Source organism: Motacilla alba, chromosome 29 (genome assembly GCF_015832195.1).
Source record: "Motacilla alba alba isolate MOTALB_02 chromosome 29, Motacilla_alba_V1.0_pri, whole genome shotgun sequence".
Classification (NCBI taxonomy): Eukaryota; Metazoa; Chordata; class Aves; order Passeriformes; family Motacillidae; genus Motacilla; species Motacilla alba.
In genome coordinates, this window is record NC_052044.1 from 1,285,605 (window position 1) to 1,311,790 (window position 26,186).

Consider the following 26,186-nt stretch of genomic DNA (forward strand, 5'->3'; position numbering starts at 1 on the left):
TGAAAAAGGAGGGAAAAAACCCCCAACCCAACCAACCCCAGAGGGGCTGGAAAGGGCAGAGCTCTGATTTGGGTTCCAAACCCCCTCTTTTGGGGTTTCAAACCCTCTTTTGGGGTTCCAAAACCCTTTTCTGGGTTCACAGCCCCGGGGTTTGGGTTTGGAAAAGCCCCACTTTGGGGTTCCAAGCCCCTTTTTGGGTTGGTTCCGGCGCTGGGGGAGGGGTGAGGGCACCCCCAAAAGGGGGGGGCTGGGAACGGGGGGACCCCCTGAGCGCCGTGGGGGAGGGGAGAGGGGCAATGTCCCCAGAAGTCCCCGGGGTCAGGGTGGGGCAGCGGGCGCTGCTGAGGTGCTCGTGGGTGTCCCCTGCTCGGGGACAGCTTTGGTTTGGCCCCCGCCGCCACCGCGGGGGCGTTTTATGCGTCCTGGGCCGGGGGACCCCCGAAATGGGGGAGTGGGGACCCCAAAACGGGGGAGAGGGGACCCCCACACGGGGGAGTGGGGACTCCCGAAATGGGGGAGTGGGGACCCCAAAATGGGGGTGAGGGGACCCCAAACGGGGGAGAGGGGACCCCAAAACGGGGGAGAGAGGACCCCGAAATGGGGGAGTGGGGACCCCGAAATGGGGGAGAGGGGACCCCCGAAATGGGGGAGTGGGGACCCCCACATGGGGGAGTGGGACCCCCAGAGTGGGGGGAATGGGGTGGGGGGACCCCCGGAGGTGAGGGGAAATGGGGGGGGACCCCAAAATGGGGGGAGTGGGGTGGAGGGAATCCCGCAGCCAAGTGGAAATGGGGCTGGGGTCCCAGAGCTGAGGGGAAATGGAGCTGGGGGGACCCCAAAAAGGGGGAGTGGAGACCCCCAAATGGGGGAGTGGGGACCCCAAAATGGGGGAGTGTGGACCCCCAAATGGAGGAGTGGGGTGGGGGACCCCCAAAAGAGGGGGAGTGGGGTGGACAAAAACTTGGAGCTGAGGGGGGGCTGGGGGTCCCAGAGCCGAGGGGAAATGGGGCTGGGGTCCCCATGGGTGGGGGTCCCCCAGATCTGAGGGGTTGGGGTCCCCATGGGCTGGGATTGGGGTCCCCCGAGCTGCTCCCCCTCTGTCACACCCCAAACTTGGGGGGATCCCAGATCTGGGGGTCCCACCCTGGCTGTGCCCAGGACCCTCATCCTTCATTGTAGGGGACCCCCAGTGGGGTCAGGATTGGGGGGGCTCCAGGGGGATTTGGGGGGGAATTGGGGGAGGATTTGAGGGAGGATTTGGGGGGGATTTGGGGGAGGATTTAGGGGGGATCTGGGGAGGATTTGGGGGGCATTTTGGGGGGGATCTGGGGAAGGATTTGAGGGGCATTTTGGGGGGGATTTGGGGGCATTTTGGGGGAAGATTTGGGGGGTCCCCACGTCCCGTTCCGGGGTTCCCTGGTTAAAGCTGGGGACGGGGCAGCTCCCCCCGGGCTGGGGGGGGTCAGGCTGGGTTTTGGGGGGTCCCCGGGGGGGTTAGCACCGAATTTTGAGGTTCCTTTAGCCCGGGAACGGGGCCGGGCAGTGCCGGGAGCCGGCGGGAGCAGGGCAAGGGGGGGAACAGTCTCCAAAATTCAAGTGAGACCTTTTTTTGTCTTTTTTTTTTTTTTTGGGGGGTGAAAAACCCCAAGAATTATCAAAAGAGCAACTCAAAAGCTTAATAAATAACGAGGAAGGGGGGAAAAAAGCACAAAAAAGTCCTTTCCTATTCAATATTTAAATAAGTTCGTTTATAAAAAGGAGGATTAAGGGCTCCCCCTGGGCGGGGCCAGTCGGGTTTTTGGGGTGGGTTTCTGTTTTTTTGGGGTTTTTTGTTGTTGTTGTTGTTTTTAAATACTTTTTTGTTTTGGTTTTTTTTGGTTTTTTTTTTATAGCCAAAGTCAGTGCAAAGGAGTATAAAAGGAAAAAAAAAAAAATAAAAACAACACAACCCAACAGTTCCATGCCCTAAGGATGGGAGGGGGAAAATCGGGTGGGAAAAACGGGAATTTGAGGTGGGAGAGGGATTTTTCCAACCTCACATTTTGTGCTCGGTGTGCACGAGGTGGGAGGGGAAAATTGGGGGGAAAAAGGGGAAATGGGAGGGGAAAATTGGGGGGAAAAAGAGGAAAATTGGGGGAAAAAATGGGAATTTGAGGCAGGGAAGATTTTTTTTCCAACCTCGCTTTTTGCACGGGATGTGGGAGGGGAAATGGGAGGAGAGAAGGGGGAATTTGAGGCGGGGGAGTTTTCCAACCTCACATTTTGTGTTTGGGAGGGGAAAGCCGGGGTGAAATCAGGAAACTGGAGGAAGAAGGGAGGGATTTTCCAGCCTCACATTTGGTGTTTGCCGAGCACCATGCAGGAGGGGAAAATTGGGATGAAATCAGGAAACCGCAGGCAGGAAGGGAGGTTTTCCATCTCGTATCTTGTGCTCACCACGCACAATTTAGGAAGGGAAAATTGGGCTGAAATCAGGAAATTGGAGGAAGGAAGGTGAGTTTTTCCCACCTCACATTTTGTGTTTGCCGAGCACAATTTAGGAAAGGAAAATTGGGCTGGAATTAGGAGATTGGAGGCAGGAGGGGGGAGTTTTTCCCACTCATATCTTGTGTTTCCCGAGCACGATTCAGGAGAGGAAAATCAGAGAACTGGAGGCAGGAGGGGGAGTTTTTCCCACCTCGGATCTTGTGCTCACCATGCACAATTTAGGAAGGGAAAACTGGGCTGAAATTGGAGGCAGAAGGGGGGATTTTCCCACCTCGTATCTTGTGTTTCCCAAGCACGACTCAGGAGGGGAAAATTGGGGAAGTGGAGGCAGGAAAGGGGGGATTCTCCCACCTCGCATTTTGTGTTTGCTGAGCACAAGGCAGGAGGGGAAAACCGGGATGAAATGGGGGTGAAATCAGGGAATTTGGGAGAGGAAGGGGGGGTTCTCCCACCTCACATTTTGTATTTCCCGAGCACGATTCAGGAGGGGAAAATCGGGGAGCTGGAGGCAGGAAGGGGGCGTTTCCCCCACCTCACATTTTGTGTTTCCCGAGCACGACTGAGGAGGGGAAAATCGGTCTGAAACGGGGGAATCCGAGGCAGGAAGGGGGAGTCTCTCCCACCTCATATCTTGTGCTCGCCACGCACGATGTGCGAGGAGAACTCGTAGCGGTCCTGGCTGCGGTAGCCGCAGATGTTGCACTCGAAAGGGTCCCTGAAGCCGTGGCAGCCCATGTGGATGGTGAACATGACGTGGTCCAGGAAGAGCACTCGGCAGTGCTCGCAGCAGAAAGCCCGCAGCTGCTCGCCCTCCTCGTTGAGCACCCGCAGGGACTCCTTGGGGAAGCAGCGGGCCGCACCGTCCGGCTCCTCCTTGGGCTCCTCCTTGGCGTAGGCGGGGCTGTGCCGGCTGCTGCCGCCGCCCGCCCGCTCCTCCTGGATGCTCTCGGTGTCCGTGGAGTCCTGGCAGCCGTTGGACGGCGACGCCCCGGCGTCCCCGCCGCCGCCGCGGCTGCGGAAGATCACCGGGATGCCCTCGGCGCCGTCCTCGGAGGAGTCGCGGCCCCGCGGCAGCTCGAGGCGGGCGGGCAGCGCCTGGATCTGGGTGTACACGGAGCTGATGACCGGAGTGACCTCGGTGATGCAGTTGGTGGCCAGGCGCAGCGGGCGCAGCGGGTCCCCGGCGCCCAGCAGCGACAGCGGGCCGGCGTAGGGCGGCTCCAGGGCGTGCCCGCGGCTCGGAACCACCTCCACGTCCTTGTCGAAGCCCGGGCTGACATCGAAGGGCAGCTCCGAGAGGGCGAAGCGCATCTGCTTCTCACCTGCGGGGGAGAGGGGGCACCCCGGAATGAGAGACAGGGAGAGGGACACCCCAAAGTCAGAGAGAGAGAGGGGACACCCCGGAATGAGAGACAGGGAGAGGGACACCCCAAAGTCAGAGAGAGAGGGGACACCCCGGAATGAGACAGGGAGAGGGACACCCCAAAGTCAGAGAGAGAGAGGAGACACCCCAAAGTCAGAGAGAGAGAGGAGACACCCCAAAGTCAGAGAGAGGGCTGGGGACACCCTCAGGGCACCCCGGAATGAGAGACAGGGAGAGGGACACCCCAAAGTCAGAGAGAGAGAGGAGACACCCCAAAGTCAGAGAGAGAGGGGCTGGGGACACCCCAGAATGAGAGACAGGGAGAGGGACACCCCAAAGTCAGAGACAGAGAGGGGACACCCCGGAATGAGACAGGGAGAGGGACACCCCAAAGTCAGAGAGAGGGCTGGGGACACCCTCAGGGCACCCCGGAATGAGAGACGGGGAGAGGGACACCCCAAAGTCAGAGAGAGAGGGGCTGGGGACACCCCAGAATGAGAGACAGGGAGAGGGACACCCCAAAGTCAGAGAGAGGGCTGGGGACACCCTCAGGGCACCCCGGAATGAGAGACAGGGAGAGGGACACCCCAAAGTCAGAGAGAGAGAGGGGACACCCTCAGGGCACCCCGGAATGAGAGACAGGGAGAGGGACACCCCAAAGTCAGAGAGAGGGGACACCCCGGAATGAGAGACAGGGAGAGGGACACCCCAAAGTCAGAGAGAGAGAGGGGACACCCCGGAATGAGAGACAGGGAGAGGGACACCCCAAAGTCAGAGAGAGAGGGGAGACACCCCAAAGTCAGAGAGAGAGGGGCTGGGGACACCCCGGAATGAGAGACAGGGAGAGGGACACCCCAAAGTCAGAGACAGAGAGGGGACACCCCGGAATGAGAGACAGGGAGAGGGGCACCCCAAAGTCAGAGACAGAGAGGGGACACCCCAGAATGAGACAGGGAGAGGGACACCCCAAAGTCTCAGAGAGAGGGCTGGGGACACCCCAGAATGAGACAGGCAGAGGAACACCCCAAAGTCAGAGAGAGAGGGGCTGGAGACACCCCAGAATCAGAGAGACGAGCTGAGGGCACCTCAAAGTCAGAGAGAGGGGCTGGGGACACCCCAAGGTCAGAGAGAGGGAGAGAGGGCACCCTCAGGGCACCCTGAAATCAGAGAGAGGGGTTGGGGACACCCCGGAATCAGACAGAGGGAGAGGGGGCACCCCAAAGTCAGACAGAGAGTGTGGGGGCACCCTAAAGGCAGAGAGAGGGAGCACCTCAAAATCAGAGAGAGGGGTTGGGGTGCGATGGGGAAACCCCAAAGTCAGAGAGAGGGGTGGGAGACACCCTCAGGACACCCCAAAATCAGAGAGAGGGGATGGAGAAACCCCAAAAATTACTGAGATGGGTTAGGGTTGGATGAGGGCACCCCAAAATCACTCAAAAGGGGTCAGGATGGGATGGGGGCACCTCAAAATCAGAGAGGGGGATTGGGGTGGGACGGGGAAACCCCAAAATCACTGACAGAGGGATTGGGGACACGCTGAGGACACCCCAAAATCACTGACAGAGGGATTGGGGACACGCTGAGGACACCCCAAAATCACTGACAGGGGTTGGGGTGCAATGAGGACACCCAAATTAGGTGTTTTTAATTCAAGGGCTTTTTGTTAATTTAGGGGCCTTCTTTTAATTGAAGGGGTTAACTTTTGTTTTGAGGGGAGAAATTTTGAATTTGAGGGGGTTTTGTTGATTTGAGGGGCTTCTTTGGTAATTTGAGGACAGAATTTTTAAATTTGAGAAGTATTTTTCATTTGAGGGTTTTTTTTTAAATTTAAGGCTTTTTTTTTTAATTTGAAGGCAGAATTCTTTAATTTGAGGGGGGATTTTTTAATTAAGGGGTTTTTTTTTGTTGCTTTGAAGGATTTTTTTGTTTATTTGAGCCAGTTATTTATTAATTTGAGGAATTTTTTTTAAATTTGAGGCTCATTTTGAGGCCTTTGTGTGTGGGGATTCCCTTTCCTGCCCTACATCTCCCAGGGGGGAAATTTTTCCAATTTTTCCAGCCTTTACCCCCAAATTTACAGGGCTTGGAGCATTTCCTCTGGGTTTTTTGTTAATTTGAGGGTTTTTTCATTAATTTGCATGTATTTTTTAATTTAAAGGGTTTTTCAGTGTAAGGGGAAATTTCTTTAATTAAAGCTTTTTTTAAAAATGAGTTGCTTTTCTTTTATTTTGAATTTATACCTTTCAAACCAAGCCCTTTTTTTTTGTTAATTTGAGGGGTTAATCATTAATTTGCGGGTATTTTTCATTTAAGCAATTTTTTTTTACTGTGAGGGGAAATTTCTTTAATTAAAGCTTTAAAAAAAAAACGAGTTGCTTTTCTTTTCATTTGAATTTTTATTTTTCAATTCGAACTGGGTTTTTTTGTTAATTTGAGGGTTTTTTTTTGTTAATTTGGATGCATTCTTTATTTTAAGGTTTTTCTTTTAATGTGAGGGGAAATTTTTTCAATTAAAGCTTTTTTTTAAAAAAAGAGTGGCTTTTCTTTTAATTTGAATTCATTATGTTTCAATTTGACCCCTTTTTTTGTTAATTTGAGCCCCATTTTGAGGCTTTTTTGTGAGGATTCCCCTTCCCGCGCCGCTCCCCTCACACTCCCTGAGGCCGCCCCTCACTTCCCGCCGGGGGAATTTTTCCATCTTTTCCAAAATTTTCCATCTTTTCCTCACACAGGAATTCCTGGAGCTTGGAGCATTTCCTCTGGGTTTTTCTTGATTTAAGGATTTTTTTTGGTTAATTCGCTGGTATTTTTTAATTTAAGGGTTTTTTAGAAATGTGAGGGGAAATTTTTTTCGTTGATTTTTGCTTTTTAAGAGATGCATTTAATTTGAATTTACCTCTCAATTTGACCCTTTTTTTGTTAATTTGAGCTCCATTTTGAGGCTTTTTTGTGAGGATTCCCCTTCCCGCGCCGCTCCCCTCACACTCCCTGAGGCCGCCCCTCACTTCCCGCCGGGGGAATTTTTCCATCTTTTCCTCACACAGGAATTTCTGGAGCTTGCAGCATTTCCCCTCGGCTTTTGATTTGAGGATTTTTTGGTTACCTTGCTTTTTTTTTTTTTTTCTTTTCATTTATTTTTTTTTCTTTGGTGTGTGAGGGAAATTTTTTTTTAATTTTTTTTTTTATTATTTTTTAAGGTAGTTGCTTTTCTTTGATTTTGCATTTTTTATTTTTAAATTCGAGCCGCTTTTTTTTGTTAACCTGAGGCCTTTGTGTGGGGATTCCCCTTGCCGCGCCGCTGCCCCCACACACCCGGCCATCCCTCAGGCCGCCCCTCACTTCCCGCCGAGGGAATTTTTCCATCGTTTCCATCATTTCCATCTTTTCCTTACCCACAAATTTCTGCGGCGTGGAGCGTTTCCTCTTGGTGAAGCTCCCTGCCAGTCGCTCGATAAAGGTGGGGCGCTCAGGGTGCAGCAACGCCTCGGGCACCATGTCCAGCTCCCGGATTTCCTCTCCTGCAGAACGCAAACAAAGGGGGAAAAAAAAAAAAAAAAAAATCCCGGGATGAGCGGGGCGGGACGGGAGCTGCGGACTGGGAGGGCCCCTGGGAGCGGCTGCCGGAGCCCGAGCTTACCCCGTGCGTGTCCCCGCGGCGCCGGCAGCCGCTCCCGGATCCCTCCTGCTTCCAGCGGGGCCCGCTCCTGCCGCGGTGAGGGGGGGAGAGGAGGCGGCTTCAGGCCTGCGCCATTGTCCCGGGGAAAGCGGCTGGGGATGGGGCCTGAGCTGGGGGATCCCGCTCGGGGATGGTCGCGGAGTTGCAAAATGCTGCTCGGCAACGGGCCCCGAGCCTAAAAATCCCGGTCTGGAATGGGCCCCGAGCCTAAAAATCCCGGTCTGGAATGGCCCCTGAGCCGGGGGATTCCGGTCAGGGATGGTCACTGATCCCGGAAATCCTGCTCGGAAATGGACCCTGGATGGGGGATTCCAATCGGGAATGGTTCCTGATCCTAAAAATCCCGGTCTGGAATGGCCCCTGAGCTGGGGGATTCCAAACGGGAATGGGCCCTGTTCCTAAAAATCCCGGTCTGGAATGGCCCCTGAGCCGGGGGATTCCGGTCAGGGATGGTCACTGATCCCGGAAATCCTGCTCTGAAATGGACCCTGGATGGGGGATTCCGGTCAGGGATGATCCTTGTTCCTAAAAATCCTGGTCTGGAATTGGCCCTGATCCTAAAAATCCCGGTCTGGAATAACCCCTGAGCCGGGGGATTCCAATCAGGAATGGTTCCTGATCCTAAAAATCCCGGTCTGGAATGGCCCCTGAGCTGGGGGATTCCAGTCAGGGATGGTCACTGATCCCGGAAATCCTGCTATGAAATGGACCCTGGATGGGGGATTCCAATCGGGAATGGTTCCTGATCCTAAAAATCCCGGTCTGGAATGGGCCCTGTTCCTAAAAATTCCAGTCTGGAATGGCCCCTGAGCCGGGGGATTCCGGTCAGGGATGGTCACAGATCCCGGAAATCCTGCTCTGAAATGGACCCTGGATGGGGGATTCCAATCAGGAATGGTTCCTGATCCTAAAAATCCCGGTCTGGAATGGGCCCTGAGCCAGAGATCCTGGTCAGGAATGGTCACTGACCTTAAAAATCCGTGTCTGGAATGGCCCCTGAGCCCAGGAATGCCAATTGGGAATGGGCCCTGATCCTAAAAATCCTGCTCTGGAATGGCTCCTGATCCTGATAACCCCAATTGGGAATGTTCCCAAAATTCCCATTCTGAAATGGACCCTGATCCTGGGAATCCCAATTTGGGATATTCCCAATATCCCGCTCTGAAATAGGCCGTGATCCTAAATATCCCGGTGGTTCCGGGGGCCTGGGAATGCCCCAGTTTTGGCTTTTTCCCAGAAATCTTCGGCCTCTCTGCAGCTGCCGAGGCTGGAAAAGGCTCCGGGAATGGGGTTTTGGGGTCAGGGATTTGGGATCCGCGGAGGGGGCGTGGACTCGGCACCGGGAGCACAATCCCAACACCCCCAGCCCTTTCCATGGATTTGGGATCACAATCCCTCATTTCCACCCCTTTCCATGGATTTGGGATCACAATCCTCTCCTTCCCACCCCTTTCCATGGATTTGGGATCACATTCCCAACAATTCCCAACCCTTTTCCATGGATTTGGGATCACAATCCCTCATTCCCAACCCTTCTCCAAGGATTTGGGATCGCATTCTCAACACTTCCCACATGTTTCCATGGATTTGGGATCACATTTCCCAACAGTTCTCACCCCCTTTCCAAGGATTTGGGATCACATTCCCAACCCTTTTCCATGGATTTGGGATCATAATCCTCATTCCCAACCCTTTTCCCTGGATTTGGGATCCCAAATCCCCATTTCCTGTCCCCAGGGGGTTCAGGATCCAGGATTTTTGTGGGATTTCCCTGGGATTCTTCCAGGATTTTCCTGGGATTTTTCTGTGATTTCCCCTGGGATTTTCCCAGGATTTTGTAACGATTTTCCCGGGATTTCCCTGGGATTTTTCCAGGATTTCCACACCCACCTGTCTGTTCGGGCTTTTCCTTTGGAGGCTCCCTTTATCCGTGGATTTGGGATCCCAAGGCCCCATTCCCACCCCATTTCCTGGCCCTGGGGGATTCAGCATCCAGGATTTCCCTGGGATTTCCCCGGGATTTTTCTGGGATTTTCCCAGGATTTTTCTGGGATTTCCCTGGGATTTTCCCAGGATTTTCTTCAGTGATTTTCCATGATTTCTCCAGGATTTTCCTGGGATTTTTGTGGGATTTTTCCCTGGGATTTCAGTGGGATTTCCCCAGCCCCACCTGTCTGTGCAGGCTCTCCCTCTGCAGCAAGCCGTGGCAGCGCTCCCCGTATCCGTGGATTTGGGATCCCAGTGCCCCAATCCCACCCCATTCCCTGTCCCCTGGAGGTTCAGGATCCGGGATTTTTGTGGGATTTTCCTGGGATTTCTCTGGGATTTTCCCAGGATTTTTCTGTGATTTTTTTCCATGATTTCTCCAGGATTTTCCTGGGATTTCCCGTGATTTTTTTCCCTGGGATTTTCCTGCGATTTTCCTGCGATTTTTCCCTGGGATTTAGTAGGATTTTTCCCTGTGATTTTAGTGGGATTTTCCCAGGATTTTTTCAGGATTTTTTTTCATGATTTCTCCAGGATTTTCCTGGGATTTTCCCATGATTTTTTCCCTGGGATTTCTCTGGTATTTTCCGTGATTTTTCCCTGGGATTTTCCTGGGATTTTTCTGTGATTTTTTCCCCTGGGATTTCCCTGTGATTTTAGCGTGATTTTTCCCTGGGATTTCTCTGGGATTTTCCGTGATTTTTCCCTGGCATTTTCCTGGGATTTTCCTGGGATTTTAGTGGGATTTCTGTGGGATTTTTCCCAGGATTTTTTTCAGGATTTTCCTTGAATTTTTCTGTGATTTTTCCATGATTTCTCCGGGATTTTCCTGGGATTTTTCTGTGATTTTTCCCAGGGATTTCTCCGGGATTTTTCCGTGATTTTTCCCTGGGATTTTCCTGGGATTTTAGTGGGATTTCAGTGGGATTTCCCCAGCCCCACCTGTCAGTGCAGGCTCTCCCTCTGCAGCAAGCCGTGGCAGCGCTCCCCGTATCCGTGGATTTGGGATCCCAGTGCCCCATTCCCACCCCATTTCCCGCTCCTGAGGGTTCGGGATCGGGGATTTTAGTGGGATTTCTGTGGGATTTTTCCCAGGATTTTCCTTGAATTTTTCTGTGATTTTTTTCATGATTTCTCCGGGATTTTCCTGGGATTTTTCTGTGATTTTTCCCTGGGATTTTTCCATGATTTTTGCTGGGATTTTCCTGGGATTTTAGTGGGATTTCCCCAGCCCCACCTGTCTGTGCGGGGCTCTCCCTCTGCAGGAAGCCGTGGCAGCGCTCCCGGTGCTCCTCCAGGCTGCTCTGCTGCTTGTAGCTGCGGCCGCACGAGCTGCACTTGTAGGGCTTGCCCACCGTGGGGGACGAGACTGGGAACGGGAACAGGGAGATCAGCATTTGGGATATGGGATATGGGATATGAACTGCACTTGTAGGGCTTGCCCACCGTGGGGGACGAGACTGGGAACGGGAACAGGGAAATCAGCATTTGGGATATGGGATATGGGATATGAGCTGCACTTGTAGGGCTTGCCCACCGTGGGGGACGAGACTGGGAATCAACGGGGAAAGGAACAGGGAAATCAGCATTTGGGATTTGGGATTTGGAAATCAGGATTCTTGACATCCCAGACCCTATTCCCACCCCATTCCCGACATCCCTGACCCCACTCCCACCCCATTCCCGACATTCCTGACCCCATTCCCAACATCCCAGACCCCATTCCCACCATTCCCACCCCATTCCCGACCTTCCCACCCCATTCCCAATATCCCAGACCCCACTCCCACCACTCCCACCCCATTCCCGACATTCCTGACCCCATTCCCAATATCCCAGACCCCATTCCCACCCCATTCCCGACATCCCAGACCCCATTCCCACCATTCCCACCCCATTCCCGACATCTCTGACCCCACTCCCACCCCATTCCTGATATCCCTGACCCCATTCCCACCCCATTCCTGACCTTCCCACCCCATTCCCGACATTCCTGACTCCATTCCCAATATCCCAGACCCCATTCCCACCCCATTCCCGACATCCCAGACCCCATTCCCACCATTCCCACCCCATTCCTGATATCCCAGATCCCATTCCCGATATCCCAGACCCCACTCCCACCCCATTCCAGACATCCCAGACCCCATTCCCACCACTCCCACCCCATTCCCGACATCGCAGACCCCATTCCCACCATTCCCGCCCCGTTCCCACCCCATTCCCAATATCCCAGACCCCACTCCCACCCCGTTCCCGACATCCCAGACCCCGTTCCCACCGGAATGGGTGCGCAGGTGGCCGCTGAGGGCGTCGCGGCGCCGGCAGGCGTAGGAGCAGAAGGGGCACTTGAAGGGCTTCTCCCCCGAGTGCAGCTTGATGTGGCGCAGCAGGTTCCCCTTCTGCGTGAAGGAGGCGCCGCACTGCTGGCACTGGAAGGGTCGTTCTCCTGGAAAACCCAAAAAAAACCCCAAAATTAACCCTAAACCCAGCACTGGAGGGGTCGTTCTCCTGGAAAACGCAAAAAAACCCCAAAAAACCCCAAATTAACCCTAAACCCAGCACTGGAAGGGTCGTTCTCCTGGAAAACGCAAAAAAACCCCCAAACTCAATCCCAATCTGGCACTGGAAGGGTCGTTCTCCTGGAAAACCCCAAAAAAACCCAAAAAAACCCCCAAAATTAACCCCAACCCAGCACTGGAAGGGTCGTTCTCCTGGAAAACACAAAAAAACCCCCAAACTCAATCCCAATCTGGCACTGGAAGGGTCGTTCTCCTGGAAAACCCAAAAAAAAGCCCAAAAAAACCCCCAAAATTAACCCTAAACCCAGCACTGGAAGGGTCGTTCTCCTGGAAAACCCAAAAAAAAACCCCCAAAAAACCCCAAATTAACCCTAAACCCAGCACTGGAGGGGTCGTTCTCCTGGAAAACCCAAAAAAAACCCCCCAAAAAAACCCCAAATTAACCCTAAACCCAGCACTGCTGGCACTGGAAGGGTCGTTCTCCTGGAAAACCCAAAAAAAACCCCCAAAAAACCCCAAAATTAACCCTAAACCCAGCACTGGAAGGGTCGTTCTCCTGGAAAACACAAAAAAAAGCCCCAAAAACCCCCCAAAATCAACCCAAAAGCAGCACTGGAAGGGTCGTTCTCCTGGAAAACCCAAAAAAAAAACCCAAAAAAACCCCCAAATTAACCCTAAACCCAGCACTGCTGGCACTGGAAGGGTCGTTCTCCTGGAAAACACAAAAAAAACCCCAAACTCAATCCCAATCTGGCACTGGAAGGGTCGTTCTCCTGGAAAACCCCAAAAAAACCCCAAAAAACCCCCCAAATTAACCCTAAACCCAGCACTGGAGGGGTCGTTCTCCTGGAAAACCCAAAAAAAAAACCCCAAAAGACCCCAAAATTAACCCTAAACCCAGCACTGCTGGCACTGCAAGGGTCGTTCTCCTGGAAAACCCAAAAAAACCCCAAGAGACCCCAAAATTAACCCTAAACCCAGCACTGGAAGGGTCGTTCTCCTGGAAAACCCAAAAAAAAAACCCCAAAAAACCCCCCAAATTAACCCTAAACCCAGCACTGGAGGGGTCATTCTCCTGGAAAACCCAAAAAAAACCCCAAAAAAAACCCCAAATTAACCCCAACCCAGCACTGGAAGGGTTGTTCTTCTGGAAAACCCCAAAATTCCCAATGGGAGTTCCCAGAATTCCCATTTTCCCCATTTTTTTCCCATTTTTCCCCCCGTTCCCTCACCGGTGTGGCTGCGCTTGTGCACCATGAGCACGTTGGGCCCGATGCACACCATCCCACCCTCCGGAATTCCCATTTTTCCCCTGTTTTTCCCTGTTTTTCCCCATTTTTCCCCCGTTTTTTCCCGTTTTTTCCCGTTTTTTTCCCATTTTCCCCCATTTTTCCCCCCGTTCCCTCACCGGTGTGGCCGCGCTTGTGCACCATGAGCACGTTGGGCCCGATGCACACCATCCCACCCTCCGGAATTCCCATTTTTCCCCTGTTTTTCCCTGTTTTTTTCCCATTTTCCCCCATTTTTTCCCATTTTTCCCCCGTTTTTTCCCGTTTTTTCCCATTTTCCCCCATTTTTCCCCCCGTTCCCTCACCGGTGTGGCTGCGCTTGTGCACCATGAGCACGTTGGGCCCGATGCACACCATCCCACCCTTTGGAATTCCCATTTTTTCCCCATTTTTTCTCGTTTTTTTCCATTTCCCCCCCGTTTTTTCCCGTTTTTTCCCATTTTCCCCCATTTTTCCCCCCATTCCCTCACCGGTGTGGCTGCGCTTGTGCACCATGAGCACGTTGGGCCCGATGCACACCATCCCACCCTTTGGAATTCCCATTTTTCCCCTGTTTTTCCCGGTTTTTTCCCCATTTTTTCCCCATTTTTTCTCGTTTTTTCCCATTTTTCCCCCGTTTTTTCCCGTTTTTTCCCATTTTCCCCCATTTTTCCCCCCGTTCCCTCACCGGTGTGGCTGCGCTTGTGCACCATGAGCACGTTGGGCCCGATGCACACCATCCCATCCTCCAGAATTCCCATTTTTCCCCTGTTTTTCCCCGTTTCTTTCCCATTTTTTCCCCATTTTTTCTCGTTTTTTTCCATTTTCCCCCCGTTTTTTCCCGTTTTTTCCCATTTTCCCCCATTTTTCCCCCCGTTCCCTCACCGGTGTGGCTGCGCTTGTGCACCATGAGCACGTTGGGCCCGATGCACACCATCCCGCACACGTCGCATTTCAGTTTGCCGTTGGGCAGGCGGATCCCGCCGGGCGAGTGCGGCTCCGGGAAGGGCTCCGGGAATTGCTCCGGGAAGGGCTCGGGCAGCGAATCCTCGGGAAGCGCCTCCCGGCCCTCCCGCGACAGCGGCCGGCCCTGCGACTCCTCGTCAGAGGACATCTCCACCTTGATGGAATTGGCTGGGATTCCCAAAATACGGGGTCAGGAGAGGGGAATGGGGTGGAATTCCCAGAGAAATGGGGTCAGGAGAGGGGGAATGGGGTGGAATTCCCAGGAAAATGGGGTCGGGAGAGGGAAAAATGGGGTGGAATTCCCAGAGAAATGGGGTGGAATTCCCAGGGAAACGGGTCAGGAGAGGGGAATGGGGTGGAATTCTCAGAGAAATGGGGTGGAATTCCCAGGAAAATGGGGTCGGGAGAGGGGAAATGGGATGAGGAGGGGGGAAAATGGAGTGAGGATTGGGAAAAATGGGGAAAATGGGATGGGGAGAGGGGAAAATGGGATGAAATTCCTGGAGAAAATGCCCTAGGACTCCTCGTCCGAGGACATCTCCACCTTGATGGAATTGGCTGGAATTCCCAGAGAAACGGGGTCAGGAGAGGGGGAATGGGGTGGAATTCCCAGGAAAAATGGGGTCAGGAGAGGGAAAATGGGGAAAATGGGATGGGGAAGGGGAAAAATGGGATGGAATTCCCAGAGAAACGGGGTCAGGAGAGGGAAAATGGGATGGAATTCCCAGAAAAATGGGGTTAGGAGAGGGAAAAATGGGATCATGAGAGGGAAAAATGGGGAAAATGGGATGGGGAGAGGGAAAAATGGGGGAAAATGGGATGGAATTCCTGGAGAAAATGCCCTGCGACTCCTCGTCCGAGGACATCTCCACCTTGATGGAATTGGCTGGGATTCCCAGAGAAACGGGGTCAGGAGAGGGAAAAATGGGATGGAATTCCCAGGAAAATGGGATGGGGAGAGGGAAAAATGCAGAAAATGGGATGGGGAAGGGGAAAAATGGGATGGAATTCCCAGAAGAAATGGGGTCGAGAGAGGGGGAATGGGATGAGGAGAGGGGAAAATGGGGAAAATGGGATTGGAGAGGGAAAATGAGATGGAATTCCCAGAAAAAATGGGGTTGGGAGAGGGAAAAATGGGATGAGGAGGGGGGAAAATGGGGTGAGGATTGGGAAAAATGGGGAAAATGGGATGGGGAGAGGGGAAAATGGGATGGAATTCCTGGAGAAAATGCCCTAGGACTCCTCATCCGAGGACATCTCCACCTTGATGGAATTGGCTGGAATTCCCAGAGAAACGGGGTCAGGGAAAAATGGGATAGGGAGAGGGAAAATGGGATGGAATTCCCAGAAAAATGGGGTCAGGAGAGGGGAAACAGGAAAATGGGGTGGGGAGAGGGAAAAATGGGATGGAATTCCCAGAAAAAATGGGGTCAGGAGAGGGGAAAATGGGATAAGAGGGGAAAATGGGATGCGGAAAGGGAAGCAGGGAAGGATTTGGGATTCAGGGAAGGGATTTGGGATTCAGGGAAGGATTTGGGATGCAGGGAAGGATTTGGGATTCAGGGAAGGGATTTGGGAATCAGGGCCTCAATTCCTGCCCCGCAGCTTTTCCCTGGAATTCTGTCCGGGATCCTGCCCCTCCCCCGCCGCTCCCGGGATTCCAGCGGCTCCTCCCGGCACCATTCCCACATTTTTTAGGGAATTGTTCCCCCCCTCTCTCCCCCCGGGGAATGTTGGAATTCCCGGGAATTCGGGAGGGGCCGCATTCCAGAGGGATTGTCCCACATTCCAGCGGCTCCCTCTGGAATGCCGAGATTCCAGAGCTCCCGGGGCTCCTCGGGACAGGAAAAAAACAGGGAAACAAAGAGGGGTGGGAGCGAATTCCCAGAGAATTCCCAGAGAATTCCCGGGCTTTTCCCACATTCCCTCGGAATCCCAGAGGCGTCACCCTTTGGAATGCTGAAATTCCAGAGCTCCCGGGGGTTTTCCAGGACAGAAAGGAGGGACTGGGGGGAATTCCAAGAGTTTTTCCACATTCCAGAGGATTCCTGGGGGGCCTCAGCCTTTGGAATGTGGAGATTCCAGGGATTCCAGGGGGGTTCCAGGAAAAATGGGGGGGAAATGGGGAATGGGAATTCCCAGTGAATTCCAGGGGTTCCTGCTCCTGAAATCCCAAAATTTGGGATTGATCCCACCCCAATCCCAGTTTGGGATTGAAATTCTGGAGTTAGGGTTTGATCCCACCCCAATCCCAGAATTCGGGGTTGATCCCAATCCCAGTTTGGGATTGAAATTCCAAAATTTCGGATTTTTCCCACCACAATCCTGGAGTTTGGGACTGAAATGCCAGAATTTGGGATTGATCCCATCCCGATCCCAGATTGGGATTGAAATTCTGGACTTTGGGGTTGATCCCATTCCTAATCCCGGAGTTTGGGATTGAAATCCCAGAATTTGGAATTGATCCCAATCCCTGTGTGGGATTTACCCCAATCCCAGAGTTTGGGATCGATCCCAATCCCAGATTTCTCCTTTCCTCCTTTTCCCTTTCCAGCTGCACCTCCTGCCCGGGAATTCCGGGAATATTTTGGGAATTCCAGGAATATTTTGGGAATTCCGGGAATATTTTGGGAATATTTTGGGAATTCTCACAAGGTTGAGGGGGAAATTCTGGGATACCCCTGGAATATTTTCGGAATTTTGGGAATTCTCACTGGGAGAGAGCAGGGATGAGCTGGGGGGGGAATTCTGGGAATGTTTTAGGAACATTTTTGGAATATTCCGGGAATATTCTGGGAATATTTTTGGGATATTTCAGGGATATTCTGGGAATATTTTTGGAGTACTCTGGGAATACTCTGGGGATATTTTGGGAATAATCTGGGAATTCTGGGAATATTTTGGGGGATATTTTGGGAATATTTTGGGACCATTTTGGGAACGTCTCATGAATTTTTTTCAGGATATTCCAGGAATATTTTGGGAATATTTTGGGAATATTTTGGGGATATCTCGTGAACTTTTTCAGGATACTCCGGGAATATTTTGGGAATATTTTGGGGATATTTTGGGGATATTTTGAGAATATTCTGGGAATGTTCTGGGGATAATTTGGGAATGCCTTTGGAATATTCCGGGAGTATTTTGGGGGTATTTGGGGATCCCGGGGTACTCACCAGGGGAGCGTGGGGACGAGCGGGGGCTGGGGGGGCTCCGGGCCGCCCCTCCCCCCACGGCCGAGCGGAATTCCTGCTCCAGGGGGGAATCCCCGCGGCCTTGGGAAAACCAGGAAAAACCGGGATGGGCTCGGCACGGAGCCCGGAATTCCCACCCCGAGCCCCTGCCGGGCTGGCATCCCCCCCTGCCTGATCCCGAAATCCCCTGGAGCTGGAATTCCTCCCCCAATCCCAATCCCAATCCCAAAATTCCCTCAATTTGGGAATTTGGGAATTCCCCCCCTCCAAAACCTCCCCTGGATCTTGGAATTTTCCCCATTCCCACACCCGGATTTGGGAAATAATTCCCCTCCCCCATCCCAAATTTCCTCCTCCAATCCCAAACTCTGATCCCAAATTCCCCCATCCCAAATTTTCCCCAATCCCGAATTCCCCCCCCCCAAATTTCCTCCCTCCCGCCAAATTTCCCCCATCCTAAATTCTGATCCTAAATTTCCTCCCCTGATCCCAAATTCCCTCCCCCATCCCAAACTCTCATCCCAAATTTCCCCCCAATCCCAAATTCCCCCGATCCCAAATTCTGATCCCAAATTTCCCCCTGATCCCAAATTCTCCCATCCCAAATTCCCTCCCCCATCCCAAATTTCTCCCCTAAATTTCCTCCCCCCCCAAATTTTCCCCATCCCAAATTTCCCCCTGATCCCAAATTCCCCCCAAATTCCCTCCCCAATCCCAAATTCCCCATCCTAAATTCTGATCCCAAATTTCCCCCTGATCCCAAATTCTCCCATCCCAAATCCACTGCCCCATCCCTAAATTTCCTTCCCCATCCCAAATTCCCCCGATCCCAGATTCTGATCCCAAATTTCCCCATCCCAAATTTCCTCCCCCCCACCCCCCAAGTTCCCCCAATCCCAAATTGTGATCCCAAATTTCCCCCCTCCACCCCAAACCCTGATCCGACATTCTGATCCCAGATTTCCCCTCCATCCCAAACTTCCCCCACAAACTTCCTCCCCCGATCCCAAATTCCCCCGATCCCAAATCCCCTCCCCCCGCCCCTCCCCTCCCCCCGCCCCTCCCCCCTCCTGCCGTGGGAACAGCCGGAATTTTGGGATGGAAAATTCCCTCTGGAGCAGCTGGGAATGACATTTCCAAACTTTTCCGGCCCAGCTGGAATTTTTGGCCGGGGGAAAAATCTCCCTGGGAGTTTCCCAAACATTCCCAAACTCTCCCGAGGGGAGGGGGGAGGGTTGGAAAATTCCCAAATTCCCGGGAAAAGCCTGGGAAAGGCCGGGAGGAGCCGTTCCCACTCCTGGGGAATGTTGGGAATGTTGATCCCGGGGCAGCCGGGGGGGCCAGGCCTGGAAATTCCGGCTATTCCAGGGGACAATCCCGGGGAAAAACTGGGATTTTTTCAGAGGTCGGGTTTTTCCCAGCTTGGGAATTCCAGAATTGCCAAATTCCCTCCGGGGATGCCCTAATTCTCCTCCGGAATTATCCCTAAATATCCTGAAATTCCCCTCTGGAATTATCCCGAAATATCCCCAAATTCCCCTCTGGAATTATCCCTAAATATCCTGAAATTCCCCTCTGGAATTATCCCTAAATTCCCTGAAATTCCCCTCTGGAATTATCCCTAAATTCCCCTCTGGAATTATCCCGAAATGTCCCCAAATCCCCCTGCAAAATTCCCAAATTCTTCCTCTTTAGGATCCCCAAATTCTCTTTTGGGATCCCCAAATCCCCCCTCCAGAATTCCCAAATTTCCCTCTGGAGCTGATCCAGGGGCGAATCCCAAAAATCCCAAAAATCCCAGGGACCGATCTTTGGGATGATCCCAGAGCCTGAGCCCGACCCCAAGGGCTTTTTCCCATAAAAAGGGAATTCCAGGATCCCTAAATGGGGAAAAAAATCCCAAAAAATCCCAAAAATCCCATCCCAGGATCCCTAAATCCCATCATGGAGCATCTCTGGCCACTCCAGGGGCAAATCCCAAATCCCAAAAATCCCTGGGACCAAACTTTGGGATGATCCCGGAGCCTGATCCCGACCCCACCTGGATCACATCTGATCCCAAGGGCTTTTTCCCATAAAAAGGGAATTCCAGGATCCCTAAATGGGGAAAAAAAATCCCAAAAATCCCCAAAAATCCAAAAAATCCCATTCCAGGATCCTTAAATCCCATCCCAGGATCCCTAAATCCCATCTCTGGCCACCCCAGGGGCAAATCCCAAAAATCCCAAAAGGGACCAGAGTGACCCTCGGGGTGATCCCAGAGCCTGATCCCGACCCCACCCGGCTCCATGGGAATTTCCCACCCGGGACAGGGAATTCCAGAGTTCCTAAATCCCTTCCAGAGCTGTTCCGGGGGCAAATCCCAAATCCCAAAAATCCCAAAAGCCTCGGAATGGGAGCAGAGCGACCCTTGGGGTGATCCCAGCTGGATCAGATCTGACCCCAAGGGGCTTTTCCCATAAAAAGGGAATTCCAGGATCCCTAAATCCCATCCCAGGATCCCTGAATCCCATCTCTGGCTATCCAGAGACAAATCCCAAAAATCCCAAAAAATCCCCGGGACCAACCTTTAGGATCTCCCAGAGCCTCATCCCGATCCCACCCAGATCTTATCTGACCCCAAGGGCTTTTTCCCATGGAAAAGGGGAATTCCAGGATCCCTAAATCCCATCTCTGACCCTTCCAGGGGCAAATCCCAAATCCCAAAAATCCCAAAAATCCCTGGGAGCAATCTTTGGGATGATCCCGGTGCTCTGTCCCGATCCCGCCCGGCTCTGACCCAGCCCCAAAGGCTTTTTCCCAGGGAAAAGGGGAATTCCAGGATCCCTAAATCCCATCTCTGCCTGTCCGGAGCCAAATCCCAAACCCCCAAAATCCCGAAAATCCTAAAAATCCCAAAAAAACCCCCAGGGACCAAGCTTTAGGAATCTCCTGGAGCCTCATCCCGACCCCACATGGCTCTGACCCAGCCCCAAAGGCTTTTTCACAGGGAAAAAGGGAATTCCAGGATCCCTAAATCCCATCTCTGCCTATCCGGAGCCAAATCCCAAATCCCAAAAACCCCCCAAAAAAATCCCCGGGACCAACCTTTAGGAATCTCCTGCAGCCTCATCCCGCTCTCGGCTCTCTCCGCTCCCGAGCCCGACAATTCCAGCAGCCCCAAATCCCCAAATCCCGGAGGCGCTCCGGGAATCTCCGGCTCCTCCCAAATCCCTAAATCCCTAAATCCCACCCCGGGGAGTGGCCAAAAGCTCTCCCGCTCTTCCCTCCTCCCTCATTCCAGCCGGGAATTCCTGAGATCCCTTCTTCCCGGAGTTGATTCGGGGGGGTCCGGGGGGTTCTGGGGCCGTACCTTGCGGGAGGAAGCCGGTGGATCCCTGGATCGGGATTCCCGGGAAGCAGCGCGGGATCCCGGCGGGGCGCAGGGCGGCGCTGGCCGGGCGCACGCAGCCGCTCACCTTCCAGGAAGAGCAGATTCCTGGAATCCAGGGAAAATCCAGCTCAGGAATGGCAGAGGGAGGGACGAGGAGGAGTGGGAATGTGGGGAGGGAGGAGGGACGGGGGGAGGGAGCCCAGGGCTCAGCGGGATTTCTGTGGGATCGGAGTGGGAAATGGGAATTGGGGCATTCCCGAAAGCCAGGGGCTGGGAACGGAGCCGGGAATGGGCTGGGAGGAGGAGGAAGGGAGAGGGACTGGAATGTGGGAATGTGGGAATGTGGGAATGGCTCGGGACAAGCGTGGGATCCCAGAGCTCAGTGGGATCCCAGGATTTCAGTGGGATTGGAGTGGGAAATGGGAATTGGGGCATTCCCAAAAGCCAGGGGCTGGGAACGGAGCCGGGAATGGGAGAGGGGAGGAGGAGGAGGAGGAAGGGAGAGGGACTGGAATGTGGGAATGTGGGAATGGCTGAGGGCAAGCGTGGGATCCCAGAGCTCAGTGGGATCCCAGGATTTAGTGGGATTGGAGTGGGAATTGGGGCATTCCCGAAAGCCAGGGACTGGGAACAGAGCCGGGAATGGGGCTGGGAATGGGAGAGGGGAGGAGGAGGAGGAAGGAAGGGAGAGGGACTGGAATGTGGGAATGTGGGAATGGGAATGTGGGGAGGGAGGAGGAACAGAGGGAGGGAGCCCAGATTTTAGTGGGATCCCAGAATTTAGTGGGATTGGAGTGGGAAATGGGAATTGGGGCATTCCCGAAAGGCAGGGGCTGGGAACGGAGCCGGGAATGGGGCTGGAATGGGAGAGGGGAGGAGGAGGGACTGGAATGTGGGAATGTGGGAATGGGAATGTGGGGAAGGAGGAGGAACAGACGGAGGGAGGCCAGATTTCAGTGGCATCCCAGATTTTAGTGGGATCCCAGGATTTAGAGGGATTGGAGTGGGAATTGGGGCATTCCCGAAAGCCAGGGGCTGGGAACGGAGCCGGGAATGGGAGGAGGAGGAGGAAGGAAGGAAGAGGGACTGGAATGTGGGAATGTGGGAATGGCTCAGGGCAAGCGTGGGACCCCAGAGCTCAGTGGGATCCCAGGATTTAGTGGGATTGGAGTGGGAAATGGGAATTGGGGCATTCCTGAAAGCCAGGGGCTGGGAACGGAGCCGGGAATGGGGCTGGGAATGGGAGAGGGGAGGAGGAGGGACTGGAATGTGGGAATGTGGGAACAAGGAAATGTGGGGATGTGGGAATGGGAATGTGGGGAGGGAGGAGGAAGAGAGGGAGGGAGCCCAGAGCTCAGCGGGATTTCTGTGGTATTGGAGTGGGAATTGGGAATTGGGGCATTCCCGAAAGCCAGGGGCTGGGAACGGAGCCGGGAATGGGAGGAGGAGGAGGAAGGAAGGAAGAGGGACTGGAATGTGGGAATGTGGGAATGGCTGAGGGCAAGCGTGGGATCCCAGAGCTCAGTGGGATCCCAGGATTTAGTGGGATTGGAGTGGGAATTGGGGCATTCCCGAAAGCCAGGGACTGGGAATGGAGCTGGGAATGGGAGGAGGAGGAGGAAGGAAGAGGGACTGGAATGTGGGAATGGCTCGGGACAAGCGTGGGATCCCAGAGCTCAGTGGGATCTCAGGATTTAGTGAGATTCCAGAGTTTTAGCGGGATGGGAATGGGAATTGAGGCATTCCCGAAAGCCAGGGGCTGGGAACGGAGCCGGGAATGGGGCTGGGAATGGGAGAGGGGAGGAGGAGGGACTGGAATGTGGGAATGGGAATGTGGGGAGGGAGGAGGGACAGACGGAGGGAGCCCAGATTTCTGTGGGATTCCAGGATTTCAGTGGGATCCCAGGATTTAGTGGGATTGGAGTGGGAATTGGGGCATTCCCGAAAGGAAGGGAGGGAGCCGGGAATGGGAGAGGGGAGGAGGAGGAGGAGGGACTGGAATGTGGGAACGAGGAAATGTGGGAATGTGGGGATGGGAATGTGGGGAGGGAGGGAGCCCAGAGCTCAGTGGGATCCCAGGATTTAGTGGGATTGGAATGGGAATTGGGGCATTCCCGAAAGCCAGGGGCTGGGAACGGAGCCGGGAATGGGGCTGGGAGGAGGAGGAGGAAGGAAGGGAGAGGGACTGGAATGTGGGAACGAGGAAATGTGGGAATGTGGGAATGTGGGGAGGGAGGAGGGACAGGGGGAGGGAGCCCAGAGCTCAGCGGGATCCCAGGGTTTAGCGGGATCCCAGGGTTCAGTGGGATCCCAGGGTTTAGTGGGATCCCAGGGTTTTCAGGGAGACACGGGGCATTCCCAAAAGGCAGAGAGCGGGAACAGAGCCGGGAATGGGAGGGGAGGAGTGGGAGGGATGGGAATGTGGGGATGGGAATGTGGGAATGTGGGGAGGGAGGAGGGAGCCAGAGCAGGATCCCAGATTTCCGTGGGATTGGTCGTGGCCAAAAGCAGGAACCGGGAATTCCACAGGGAATGGGGGGAGGAGGAGGAGGGAGAGGGGTGGGAATCCGGGAGTGTGGGAATGTGGGAATTCAGGAGTGTGGGAATTTGGGAGTGTGGGAATGTGGGAATTCGGGAGTGTGGGAGGAGGGAATGAAGGAGGGAGCTCGGGGTTTGGAGGGATCCCAGATTTTAGTGGGATCCCAGATTTTTTTCAGGGAGAAATGGGGCAGTCCCAAAAATCAGGGAGTGGGAACGGAGCCGGGAATGGGAGAGGGGTGGGAACGGACAGCAGGGATGGATCCAGGGAATCAGAAGGATTTGGGACGGATCAGGGATCTGGGGTGGATCAGGGATTTGGGATGGACACAGGGATTTGGGATGGCTCCAGGGGCTCAGGAAGGATTTGGGAAGGACCCAGGATCTGGGGTGGATCAGGGATTTGGGATGGAGCCAGAGGCTTGGGAAGGATTTGGGATGGATCAGGGATTTGGGGTCGCTCCAGGATCTGGGGTGGATCAGGGATTTGGGATGGATCAGGGATTTGGGATGGATCAGGGATTTGGGGTGGATCAGGATCAGGGATTTGGGGTCGCTCCAGGATCTGGGGTGGATCAGGGATTTGGGATGGATCAGGGATTTGGGATGGATCAGGGATTTGGGGTGGCTCCAGAATTTGGGGTGGATCAGGATCAGGGATTTGGAGTGGCTCCAGGATTTGGGGTGGCTCCAGGGGCTCCCCCCCAGCAGCTCCGCGGCTCCAGCCCCATTTTCTCGGGATTTTTTCGGGATGAGCAGCCCCGGGATGATTCCAAAGGCGGAAAATTCCCTTCCCCTCCTCCTCCTCCTCCCCCAATCCCTGCGGGGCAATTCCAGCCCGGCCCTGGGAACATTCCAAGCTTCCCTGGGAACATTCCAAGCTTCTCCCTCATGGAATTTTCCTGGATCTCATTCCCTCCCTCCCTCCCTCCTGCCAGGCTGGAATTTGAACCATTCCCGCCCCTCCTGGAAATTCCAGCCCCGATCCAAGCAGGAATTTCCCACCCTCGGCCCCAAATTCCCAATTTCCCCTCCCAAAATCCCATTTCCCCTCCCAAATTCCCATTCCCCCCCCCCAAATTTCCATCTTTCCCTCCCAAATTCCCATTTTTCCCCCCAAAATCCCATTTTCCCCACCCCAATTCCCATTTTCCTTCCCAAATTCCCATCCCCCCCCAAAAATTCTCAGTTTCCCCCCCAAAATTCTCAGTTTTTCCCCCAGTTTCTGGTTTTTCCCCCCAAATTCCCGGGTTTTCCCCACCCCAGGGAAAATTCCCCGGGGGTTTTCCAGCCCTGGAAGTTGCAGGCAAAGCTGGGAAAATTCAGGAATTTCTGCTGCAGGAAGTCGGGATCGATCCCACAAAATCGGCCCCGTCCTGGGGTTTTGGGATGGGAGAGAGGAAATCACCCGGGATCCCAAAAACCCGGGAAAATGGGAAAGTCTGGGGGAAAACCGGGAGAATGTGGGGGAAAAAAACAGGAAAAATGCAGGGAAAATCCGGGGGAAATCCGGGAAGGGCTGAGATTCCAAAAATTGGGGGGAAATGGGGGGAAAATCCCAGAAAATCCAGGAAAAATGGGGGAAATCCAGGAAAATCCAGGAAAATTGAGAGGAAATCCTGGGAAAAATGGGGAAGTTCCCAGAGAATCCAGGGAAAATGGGGGGAAATCCAGGGAAAATTGGGGGAAATCCAGGAAAAAAAGGGGGGAAATCCAAGGAAAAATGGGGGAAATCCAGGGAAAAAGGGGGGAAATCCAAGGAAAAATGGGGGAAATCCAGGAAAATCCAGGGGAAATGGGGGAGAACCCAGAAAATCCAGGGAAAATCCATCAAAATCCAGGGCAAACTGGGGAAATCCAGGAAAAATGGGGGGAAATCCAGGGAAAATCGCAGAAAATCCAGGGAAAATGGGGGGAAAATCCGGGAAAATGGGGAGAATCCAGGAAAAATGGGGGAAATCCAGGGAAAAATGGGGGAAATCCAGGAAAATCCAGGGAAAATGGAGGAAATCCAGGAAAAAAAGGGGGGAAATCCAAGGAAAAATGGGGGAAATGCAGGGAAATCCAGGGAAAATGGGGGAGAACCCAGAAAATCCAGGGAAAATCCATCGAAATCCAGGGCAAACTGGGGAAATCCAGGAAAAATGGGGGGAAATCCAGGGAAAATCGCAGAAAATCCAGGGAAAATGGGGGGAAAATCCGGGAAAATGGGGGGAAATCCAGGGAAAATCCCAGAAAATCCAGGGAAAATGGGGGAAAATCCAGGGAAAATGGGGGGAATGCAGGGAAAATGGGGGGAATCCAGGAAAATCCAGGAAAAATGGGGGAAATCCAGGGAAAATTGGGGAAAATCCAGGAAAAAAAGGGGGGAAATCCAAGGAAAAATGGGGGAAATCCAGGAAAATCCAGGGAAAATGGAAGAAATCCAGGAAAAAAGGGGGGAAATCCAAGGAAAAATGGGGGAAATGCAGGGAAATCCAGGGAAAATGGGGGAGAACCCAGAAAATCCAGGGAAAATCCATCGAAATCCAGGGCAAACTGGGGAAATCCAGGAAAAATGGGGGGAAATCCAGGGAAAATCGCAGAAAATCCAGGGAAAATGGGGGGGAAATCCGGGAAAATGGGGGGAATCCAGGGAAAATCCCAGAAAATCCAGGGAAAATGGGGGGAATCCATGGAAAATGGGGGAATCCCGGAAATCCAGCGCTCACCGGTGATGTAGGAGCGCGCGTTGCAGTCCTCGATGTCCATGGCGGCCCCGGCCCTGCAAGAGCCCAGAGCCCCGGGTCGGGAACCGAGCGCCCAGAGGCACC

The 26,186-nt window shown here is 53.5% G+C and overlaps 1 protein-coding gene across 2 annotated transcripts; it reads right to left on the reverse strand.

Annotated features, from left to right (window-relative positions):
• Positions 1 to 1,878: 1,878 nt before the first annotated feature.
• IKZF4 (IKAROS family zinc finger 4) lies at positions 1,879 to 26,186 on the reverse strand. Of its 2 annotated transcripts, XM_038164285.1 has the most exons (8): positions 26,085 to 26,186; positions 20,815 to 20,940; positions 17,445 to 17,543; positions 14,188 to 14,436; positions 11,794 to 11,961; positions 10,750 to 10,881; positions 7,243 to 7,368; positions 1,879 to 3,809 (listed from the first exon to the last, which is right to left on the reverse strand). In XM_038164285.1, the coding sequence occupies exons 1-8, from the start codon at positions 26,122 to 26,124 to the stop codon at positions 3,112 to 3,114; spliced, it is 1,638 nt and encodes a 545-aa protein (XP_038020213.1). In that variant the 5' UTR covers positions 26,125 to 26,186; the 3' UTR covers positions 1,879 to 3,111. The 2 variants fall into 2 exon arrangements, with proteins under 2 accessions (XP_038020213.1, XP_038020214.1); XM_038164286.1 differs by lacking the exons at positions 20,815 to 20,940; positions 26,085 to 26,186 and adding an exon at positions 20,550 to 20,732.